At 31.9% G+C, this 11661-nt stretch overlaps 1 protein-coding gene across 2 annotated transcripts; it reads right to left on the reverse strand.

Annotated features, from left to right (window-relative positions):
- Positions 1 to 6675: 6675 nt before the first annotated feature.
- LOC130811155 (zinc finger CCCH domain-containing protein 48-like) lies at positions 6676 to 10128 on the reverse strand. 2 transcript variants are annotated; one of them, XM_057677338.1, is made up of 9 exons: positions 9954 to 10128; positions 8759 to 9446; positions 8574 to 8669; positions 8383 to 8472; positions 8178 to 8279; positions 7778 to 8053; positions 7612 to 7671; positions 7281 to 7378; positions 6676 to 7169 (listed from the first exon to the last, which is right to left on the reverse strand). In XM_057677338.1, the coding sequence occupies exons 2-8, from the start codon at positions 9443 to 9445 to the stop codon at positions 7298 to 7300; spliced, it is 1392 nt and encodes a 463-aa protein (XP_057533321.1). In that variant the 5' UTR covers position 9446; positions 9954 to 10128; the 3' UTR covers positions 6676 to 7169; positions 7281 to 7297. The 2 variants fall into 2 exon arrangements, with proteins under 2 accessions (XP_057533321.1, XP_057533320.1); XM_057677337.1 differs by having other exon boundaries at positions 6678 to 7169; positions 8759 to 10128.
- Between the last annotated feature and the right edge of the window lie 1533 nt (positions 10129 to 11661).

Below are 11661 nucleotides of genomic sequence, written 5' to 3' on the forward strand. Positions count from 1 at the left end.
ATATATACTTATTTCTAACAAACATATTTAACCCTAAAAAAATATATACTTATTTATACCAAATCTATTTAACCCTAAATATACATACTTCATATTCTAATTATATGCTTCATACTTCAATATTAAGCACTACATTGTAAATAAAATCATATTCTAATTCTAATAGTTAAAGACATAAATATAACAACAAACCACATTTTTAACTAATGACACAAATAATTAACAAACTAATAACATAAACTTGAATAATGTAAAATTTACAAATAGTAAAATTTTGCTCAAATAGTATCCAGATTTGGCATACTAGCATACAAGCAAAAGCAAAATATATCATTTGCAAATAAAATTCAAACAAAAATTCACTAAATTACTAAATTACATGTTAAACAATTAAGATATGAACTTGCAAATTAGTAAAATAAATATAATTACCTTGATTTCGAGGGTTATGTTATCTACAACGAAACACATAGAAATAATAGTATACAAACGGTTGCCATAATTTTCGAGTTTTTTCATGAATATCTTGCAAAAGTTAAATGCTTAACGAATTAAAAGGAGAAAAAATACCTTAATATCGTGAGTTTTGAAGATGAACAAGACCAAAGTATTAAATTTCGTGGGTTTATGAACCAAGAAGATGAAGAACTTTGAAGAAATTGTTAACACAGCGTTTTTCGAGTTTGCAGATGAAGATGGAGAACTTTGTGAAGATGAAGAACTTTGCTGTTACGTTTGTGAAGATGAAGAAGAGGAACGAAGTAGATGAAGATGAAGATGAAGCGTTTTTTCAATGGGTTTGAGAGAATACAACAACAACAATGAAGTCGAGTTTGTGAAAAAAAACACATTGAAATGGCAGGTTTTAATTTATTTGTGTAACGGTTATTTGCTACGGGCCCCTGATAACCGGAGCAATTAATTTATTTGTGTAAGGGTTATTTGCTGCGGTCCCTAGCAAAACCGCAGCAATTAATATTGGTACTGAGTATTTGCTGCGGTCACACCTTAAAACCGCAGCAATTAATTGTTTTTTTTTTCTAATTCTTTTTCCTATTTATTGCTGCGAATATACAAAAACCGCAGCAAATGATAAGCAGCAAATACGTTTTTTTCCACTAGTATTAGTAAGATTAAGCTGTAACAAACTAATTTAAATAACGGAAAGGAAAGTCATGTACCGGATAAGTTGAAACTAAACTTAATTCCAACAGAGGATTACGTTTCTCGACCACTAGATCTACCACTAAATCTCCCGCGGGATGAAGATCTAGACCCTCGACCACGAGAAGATGATCTGCTATATTCAAATGCGTTTTTATTTCTTCTAAGGGTTTTGCTTGTGGTTGGTCTTCCCTTTCTAGGTGAACTTGCGTAAGGCTCAAGTATATCGGCTCCATCAGGGTGTAGTTCATACTCAAGTACCTGAGACAAGCGTCGTACAACTGCGGGATCAGATTTTAGGACTTCATCGACCAGAGATTGAAAGTACTCTTTGTCATCGGCGTTCGCGTATTGTACTCCTTCGTTGGTGTCATCTCCTACCTCTGTGTACGTCAAAGTACTCCAGAAGGGATGAATGTCATCCAAATACAAAGCACCTTGTGAACTGATGGACATATATAAATAACAAGAACACGGCAATCCATGGGTGTGTTGAAGTACACAACCGCATTTGTTAAGTACATAATCACCCAAATCTAACATACGGTTATGCTCAAGCCACAGCTACTCCAAGGCATAGATAGATACGTGGCGATATAAAGGTCTAAAGAAATGTTGTCGCAACGACCTTGCTACAGAATTCATGGATTCTTGTAGTGCTTGTCGGATCCTGACTTGCTGGTTTGTAATCTGTGTGTGTGCCCTTTTGAACAGGGTATCAAATGAGCTATTACCGCTACCAAGATAATACTTGAAAGACGAGTGTTGGCTTTCAACTCTGCTGGTAGTTTGGTTACCCATGTGTAAATATTCATTCGTCTACGCACGCACAAATTTCTCTCTAAATGGAATCCATGTTCCAGCCAAATACCGAACGACCTTTTTGTTCCTAATCGACCAAGTAGTCACGATCGATTGCCATCTCTGTTCAAATTCGTCGATTGTAGAACTTTCAACCAAGGGGTTCCATCTACTTTTCCTGAATACCTGCCCTTGTTGATTTCTTTTCCCGCCCCACAACTTATCCACCATGTTCTCAACGTCGTTTGCAATATGCCAAATGCATAACAAATGTCGCACATCTACATTAAACACACCATTGAACATAATTAAGACATATTCAATAAATAGAACGACAATAATTAATCAACAAAACCTTTTTACATGGGAAGACGTCACGAATAGCTGCAGATAAACCTTCTTCTCGTTACAATGACGCTAAGAGTCTGAGCTGTGCCAAAATATCTCTCAATCCCTGCAACACCCACGAATATGACACAGCTGCCTCATCTCGCATCAAACAGAACACAACCAAGAAGTTGTGATTGGTTGGCGTCATTCCGATCACTTCACACAGTGGTCACTTTTGTTTTTTTGTTTTGTACGTTGTATCTATGAACACAACATACAGCCACGTACGTATCATTTGGATAGAGGTAGGATTTGCAACTAATAATTTGTTGAATCCCCCTTCATTATCCAAGTCTGTCCAGACCACGTAATTAAGTTCTGTGGCCATATAAAGACAGTGTTGAAGGGGAGTCCTACCCTCCATCTTTTCCCTCCTTATTGATTACCTAGCATTATAAATCTGATTCATACTAGTAAAAAAACCAAGAAAATTTTCTATAATAGAAGTCATGATAAAGGTTGGTTGCATGCCGGTTGCACTAAGCTGTCGTATGTGCTCCCAAATATTTACGTTGATCCTATTTGCCCTTACATGACCATCTCTGTACACTAACAATGGGTGGTTATGTCTTCCTTTTTCACCAGGACACACCCTTACTGTCCAAGGTCTGTCTCCTGGTTTACGACTACTTGCTACAATCAAAAATTCACACGCACAACTTCTACTTTTAGAACCAGGTCGGCAGCATTATCTAGATTATGTAAATCACTCCTAATATTACCATAGCGGTGACATCTTAAATACACACTAACTATAGAACGTCCTTCTTTTTGTTTATAAGAAGCACGTGTAAATTGAAAACCAATTGTTATTGCTATCGCATCGGCCCAACTATGTAATTCATCTAAGGAAACAAATTGCCTATCTGTAACAAATCTACTGGAGTAATCTACGTTGTCTCCTAAGTTTTCAAAGTCCTGCAAATTTGAAATATGAAACAAACCATACATTAGGTCATCAAAAAATTATACATACAAACATTAATAATAAAAACATTCAATAATAAATAAAAATTATAAATTACTTTAATAATTAACATTAAAATATTATTAATACAAATTAATATTGATTAAAAATTATAATTTACTTAAATAGTTGATATTAAAATAATAACAATACAAAAAATATAATAAAATAATTATAATAATAATAAACCAAATTAATATTAAAAAATAAGAAAATAATAATAATAACATATAATTATAAATTATTTAAATAAATAATAACAAAATAATAGTAATGTTAATAATACAAATTACTTACATTAATAATAATAATAATAATAATAATAATAATAATAATAATAATAATAATAATAATAATAATAATAAATAATAATAACAAAAATTAATAATAATAATAGTAATAATAATAATAATAATAATAATAATAATAATAATAACAAAAATTAATAATAATAATAATAATAATAATAATAATAATAATAATAATAATAATAATAATAATAATACTAATAATAATAATAACAATAATAATAATAATAATAACAATAATAATAATAATAATAATAATAATAATAATAACAATAATAAAAAAATACAAATATTATTATTAATAATAATAATATTATAATAATATTAATAATAATATAAATAATAATAATAATTTAATTAATAATGTAAATAAAAAAAACAAAAAAATATGAATAAACCAGTCGCACAAAACCTGCGACCACAAAATGTGCGAGTGAACTATGGTACGTGCGACTGGACCGTGGTTCACTCGCACGTTTTGTGCGACTGGACCGTGGTTCACTCGCACGTTTTGTGCGACTGAATTGTGGTCTACTCGCCCAGTTTTTGCGACTTTTTTTATTTTTTTTAAAAAAATACACTGATTTAAATCGATTAAAGTACGTACCGGATCCAATTCATAGTCGCTTTCGTTAGCCATAGTTAATCGATTCCAATTAACAACTTGTTTAAAATCGAAGAACGTTTTTAGAGAGTTTTTAGAGAGATGGTACTGTGTTTGAATTCGTATATCCTACAAGGACGCCTCTGAAAATTTAATATATATAGAGTTGCGATAAAAATGTTCAGGATTACGTTCAAACTTTAAATTTAATGTTTTTAAAGTGATAATAGTGTTATTAAGTGCGATTTACATTTGTTAAACAAGTTTTAAGTCCAGTGACAAATTTGTAATTTTATTAGGAAGATGGCGATAAAATGAAAAGGGAGGAGATATATAATAATGCCCTAAAATAAACAGAGTATGCATGGTTTTATAAAGGTACCGAAAAGGGGGGAATTGTAAGAAAGGTGGAGGGAAAATTAGAAAATTTTGGAAGGGAAAAATTAAAATAATGAAATCACTAGCCGAAAACGTAATGCTCAAAACTTCACCAACTGACGGATTGCATTAAGTGGTAGTGCTTTGTATAAGTTTGGTTAAAAAAATAATTCAATAGTTATTTGCAAAAAGTGATACACATTAGATAATTTCTTATATTTTTTCTATTTTTAAATATTTATGGTCTCACTTTTCCTCCATCAATGTATTATTCAATAAATAATATATCTACTATCTAAAAGATTCTAATTTTTAATCCATGAATATTTCTTGTTAGAACTTCATTAATAAACGAAGAGAGTAGCTTATACCAAAGTCAATTGGCACAATTTTTAATAAAAATGTATAAAGTGATATTTTATGACAAATAGGAGAAATGCGTGAATGAGGTTAAAAGGTGAGTATTACTTCTAAGTTTTAACATTGTTGATTCGTTGTTACAATTCATAATTTCATTACGAATTAACATTTGCAAATCTAAACTTTGAAAGCAAAGATTGAATGTATTTTAGTAATAATTAAGCGGAAGTTCAATTTTGCCAACACAATTCAGAGTTTGCTTAGTTGCTAAAACTTATGTCCAAGTAAAATATTTGGACCAAACTAATGTAATGTATCATATTGATACACAAATAAAACAAACACAAATTCCTGTGAGAAACAATCTCTTTGAGAGACCATCTCTATCAAGCCAGCCCATAAAGGAAAATGTAGAGTAAATTACTCAGTGGGCTTAAAGATATTGTAAGTAAACATTTTAGATATTATAAGTATTGGACGCTTACTCTGTGGACATTAAGGATAGTGTAAGTAGGCATTTAGGAATGTGTAGACATTAAGGATACAGTAAGTAGACATTTAAAAATGATATAAGTAGATAATAAGGATAATGTAAGTAGGCAATAAGGATACGATAAGTAGGCATTACGGATAATGTACATAGGCATTAAAGATAATGTAAGTAGACAAAGATACAGTAAGATTAATGGGATGAGCTTGGGAGACGTCTCTCTGAGAGACGATCTCTCAGAAGACTGACTGTAAAATGAAAGTCTTAATTGTCCAAAATATAGAAAACTAACAACCAAATCGAACAAGGTTCATAATTCAACTATAACTGGAATTATCAATACAATTAAGTGGTATTTATTACCAATGTGTCTCAATGCAAATGGGATACTAGATATAGATATAGCATAGTCATACTCAAGCCTGAAACCACACTCAAATCTACACACATATACGTTTGTATACAAAATTTAGTTTTTCACTTAGGATAATGTGCTTGATTGTAAATTATCATAATAAACTATAAGCACAAACTTTTCTACAAGGAATAAACATACTTACTTGCAAAATACATTATTTGAATTACATAATTTAAATTTGTCCAATGAATCATATGTATAACTTGTTTAATCATGTGGCAAATAATGTTATAATTTCAATTAAATAATATTATAACTCCAACTAAATAATATTATAGTCCCAATTAAGTGTTATAATCTTAACTAAATAATGTTATATCCCCAACTGAACAATGTTATAATCACAACTAAACTATGTTATAACCCCTACTAAATCTATATGTTATAGCCCCAATAAAACTATGTTATAACCTCAACTAAACAGTATTATACTCCCCACCACATTATGTTATAACCCCAACTAATAATGATATAACACACAATACATAATGTTATACTCCCAATTACATCAACCTATTTCAAATGTTCATAGTTATAGTACCAATTATATTTGGTATATCCCCAAATATATGAAGTTATTACTACAATTGCTTTTGTTACCTTCCCAAATAGTAGACATTATTGTCTTTTCAACATCACTATTTCCCAAATTGATAAAACTAAATTTAAAAAAAGAACCACAATCGAATTTAAGCATTAAATCTTCCATTGTAGTATGATTTGAGAAGATATGAAAAACTGATTTTGCCATTTTTCAAGGATGTATAATACATGGGGAAAACGGAAGAGAGACAATTATCAAATTAGACACTTCAAATTTCTTCAAGCGCGTTGATTTATTTGAAAAGCCGAAATTTTTTTTTAAACTACCATGCAAATAGGGTTGGGCTCTTAAGAGCTGTCTCTAGGAAAGACGGTCTTCCAAAAGATTGCCTGATAGAAGAAATATAATCAAGAAGATAAGGAATATAAAAAGAATCTAATCCAATTAATTATAATTATGAAAATTGAGGAGATTTTACTTCTATAAGAATATGAATCCGTTAAGTCAATTTACATCAAGAACACATTCTTTTCAGTAGTGATCTTAACACTACACAGATGAATACTCAAAAAAATTTTTTGTATTAATAATAATAATGCATTTCTCTCATGATTCTACTTGGACACTTGAGTATCTCCACACGGACACCAAACCGGTTCCATCACCGGTGAAGAAAAGCCCTCCCGGGCCAACATGAATTGAGCAAACTGCTTGCTTAGCAAAAATCCTGCCTCTCTCAGCAAAACTGAAACAATGAAAACCCAAATTATTGAGCATTATGGAAGCAAGTCAGAATCACCAAAAAGAAAACAGAATAACAAACACGAAAAGATTAGCTGGTGGTGCAGACACTCACGATGGCAGATCATACAATCAAACAGTGTTGTCGTCGCATGAGGATAGTAGCATTGGTTTATTTGTTGAGTCATGCATAACACACATGGAGAGATTACCCTGCAAGGAAGATGCAATTTTTCAGAAATTAGAATTATTTCTCAACAAAAGTCATCGTTAGCATAATTTACAACACAATCAATAATGGATATGGAAGGGAAAGTGATAGTTCTATTGAATTGTTTTGAATTTCTTCTTTAAGTGTACCATAATCCATAGTTATAAGGGACATTAAAACCCAATTCCAATCAGCAACAAAAAAAATCAGACATAAATGGTCTAGAATGACTTACATGCTCCTCATTGCGTTCATAAGTTACGTCCACTACACCTGCTTCAGTGGAAGCCCAAATCTGCAAAAGAAGGGGGGATAAGAAAGTTAGAAGTGACACAAGTATAGATAATTGAACAAATTACAACAGAATTTACTTCAGTAAGGATACCAACAAAGAGGCAGACCTTTAATGTCTTGTCCAAAGAGCCGGAAAACAAATATTCTTCCCAAAAACGCAAAGACATCACAACCTCAGAATGCTTGTCAAGTAAGTGGGTACATTGCATAGTGTCCAAGTCCCACACCCTTATTGTTTTATCCGCTGAACCAGAACAAAGCATATTTTTAAATTTAACCCCACCAATCAACGAAGTCACGGCACCGGTATGACCCTTCAGTGTTGCCACAACATCAAACGAGCTAGTTTCATGATTGAATTTGCAGGCTAGTATTGAACCATCCTACAGCAAGAGAAGAACACAATACAATAATAAATCACATAGAACATTGGACATGATGACAAATGAATTTCTAACCGTTGAATTAATATAAATCGAAATCAAAGTTTAAAGGCAGATTACTTACATGAACTCCAACGAGCAGCAATCCATTAGCAACAGCCATGGTATACACTTGTCCACCTGGTGCACTAAGGATGAATTCCGCATTTGTCTCAATGTTTAGTACCTGTAAGATCGGATAAGGGAACCCAGAAAGTAATCATGAGTCCCATCAAGAAAGTTCATAAAGTAACATACTTCTAGGTCATTAGAATGTTACAACAAATTACCTTAACAGCATTAGTTAATCCCATAAACACCCATGATCCTTCACTTATAAGACATTCAACAGGAGCACCCATATTTGCTACAGCAATGCACTGCATTGACCAAAAAAATGTTCAATCATTTCCCTAGTCCCTAGACCAAAAGAATGTTTAAGCAACGAGAAAATATAGATAAAAACTAACAAAATATCTACCTCGCCGGAATGGCAGTTCCAAACCCTAACAGTCCCATCTTTACTACCACTGAAAAGCTTATCAGAGCCTGATGGCAAAGTAATTCCAGTAACAGCCTGAGTAGTTTATGTAAACAAATGAGAATATTAATGACAAAACAAGTTAATGCATACGGGAATCAATGGAAAATTTTCACGTTGAATACCTCTGAGTGGCCCTCAAGTTGAGCAAGCATGGAAAATCCATCGCCATAACTCCAAGAATGTAGGAATTGCTGTTCACCAAAATCACAACTCTTTTTTACCCATTGCTCACAAACTTTAATACCCTTGGACATTTGTATATTTTCACTCACTAGATTACAAACATCACTAGAACTAACATTGTTCCTTTTCTCCACAGGAACACATTCTTCAACTTTATTTTCAGAAGGCACTTTTCGCATTCTTTTGAGCTCATTGCCATTTTCATTTTCTTTAATCTTATTTTCAGAAGGCTCTTTCTTCTTTCTTTTGAGCTCAATGCCATCCTCATGTTCTACTTTAATATCAGCTTTCAACTGCCTTTGCAGGGTGTCAGACCTTTTTAAAACATATCGATTCAACCGGATAGCACGGCTCTTAGCACAATTATCAATTGCTTTATTTTTGACTTCTTTCATATTTACTTTCATTTGACTTTGACGAATATGGGATTGTTTAAATCTCATCTGACTCGAGCGCAAAGCAGAAGTAACAGGTGCAGCAATTTTTGGGTGTGCAAAACGACATGGATTTCTTCTACAATCTCCGGCCAACCAAAATTTACATATAGGAACATTGGCGGATTGACGGCCCCAACTCAACGATCTTCCACTCTGCATTTTTGATACTCGTGGGACAATTTGCGGCATTCTGCAAGAAAAGTGAAAGGAGGACACAAACGATTAAAACCATAGGGTAGTTCCAGGATTGAAGGTGTGTAAACTTCTGCTCTTTCCATTGTCTTGAAGATCATAAACACGTAACAGTGATAGCCACGGTCCCATGGTTCAGTCAACTTAACATATCAATGAAGCGAAGAGAAATTGACATAATAAAATTCTCCCTCATGTGCAGTATCAGTTGAACAAATCAATATATCCTCAATCCATCCACCGAGATAATAAGTGTAACTCAGGATCCAAATACGAAAAAGTCACAAATAAATTCAACCACATCAAAACCCTAAATCGAAACAACCCCCTTGTTAAAATTAAGCGAAAGAACCCGAAAATATGATGATAGAAAAATTGATATCAACCAAAAAATTGAAACCCTAACCCTAAAAAAGGAAACCCAACGCGAAATCCAAAACGAAAACCAGAGATCGAAATCCACGATTGAAGATGCGTAAATTGCGAGTTCCATGATTGTACAAACCTGAAAAACAACTGTGCTTAACGATGATGAATTGAGAACTGCTGCGATGAAGCTTAAGAATTCGATCAGAGATCTAGGGGATTATGATGTGTTTACTGTATATATATATATGTATTACTAGTACTAATTACTAATTACTTCTATCTGAAGAAAAAGACGTGTTTTTCATTCCAAGTAGTTCGCCGAGTACTTACCACTTTTTTGTTATTCAGTTAAGCTTTATACAATTCAAATAAGATAAAATTATAAAAAATTACCTAATTTATATGTCTTTTTAAAAAATATATCTTATGTAAATTTTTTTTTAAAAAACTACCTAATATAATATAAATGTTTGCAAATAACTACCTGTTATCGATTATCGTTTGTTGACTGTTACCTTAACCCTTTGACAACACGTGAGTTTCACGTGACTAATTAAAACACTCTTTTTTCAATGACCTTCGATTTTTCATAAACCTTCACACAACCAAATCAAAGAAAACTCCATCTTCCTCTTTATTTCCTGTTAACGGTTATTCTTCAAAGAAAGCAAATTTTCTTGCAACTGATATCTTCTTCAAAGTCTGGAATACTTAAGATTATCAATGGCGGCTTTTTCTGATAGTTGTTCTTCATTTTCATGTCCTCATTTTGTTCAACCTCTTCAAAGAATCCACCATTCCCTACACTCTCCTTACTCTCTTTACTTCTTTCATTCTTTCTCCTTTCAGTCACTCTTTTCCTTCTCTCAATCTTAAAACGTCTCAACAAAAGGGTAGAAATAGAACAACATGACCCACAATCTCAAACCTCCATTTCAAGCCTTAAACAATCTCTCAAGTATTTCAAATAAAACCCGGAAATCAAATCAATTGAATTCAACCCAATTGTCTCAATCACTCCTTTTGGAAGTTTCACCATCCATTTTTAATGATCAGTTAGTTTCTTATAATTTTGCCTTCATTAAAAATAATTTTTTAAATGTCTTAGTAGACTTAGTAGTACTCTTTAATTTTTCAGAAACTTTGCGGAATGATTGTTGGAAAAAATAGGGTTCTTTGAAGGATTTAATTAGGGAAATCAAGAAGAAAGGGGAATAAGAATGTTTTGATGAGAGATTGATGAATTTGGTTGTGTGAAAGTTTCTGGAAATCGAGCGTTATTGAAGAAGAATGACTGTTTTAATTAGTCATGACACTCACGTGCTTGTCAAAGGGTTAAGGTAACAATCAACAAACGATAATCATCAACAGGTAGTAATTTGCAAACATTTGTATTATATTAGATAGTTTTTTGCAAAAAAATTTCCATAAGATAATTCTTGAAAAACGAGTATATAGATTAAGTAGTTTCTTGTAATTTTGCCTTCAACTAATCCAACTGTATAAAGCCGTACAAAGATGGAGAAAGGTAAGGTTTTATAACAAGTCAAAATATACCAATTTTGCAAGTGCTAATTCTAAATGCTTTAATAAATTGAACTTTAATTTTTTTAATTAAATTTTTTTGTTGGCTAATATTTCTTGAATAATAGGAAAAAAAAATTATTATAGAAACTTTGATTTTTTTTTAGTTACACTTTTGTTTTTAGAAAAAGCTAATTTTGGTTATTTATTTTAGTTGATATAAATGACTAAAAGTCTAAATCTATTAATTATAGTATCTTTATTTACGATACACAAACAATCAGAATTAAATATGGTTGTTAACTATAAATAATCTTATA

This window comes from Amaranthus tricolor, chromosome 4 (assembly GCF_026212465.1).
Source record: "Amaranthus tricolor cultivar Red isolate AtriRed21 chromosome 4, ASM2621246v1, whole genome shotgun sequence".
In the NCBI taxonomy this organism is placed as follows: domain Eukaryota; kingdom Viridiplantae; phylum Streptophyta; class Magnoliopsida; order Caryophyllales; family Amaranthaceae; genus Amaranthus; species Amaranthus tricolor.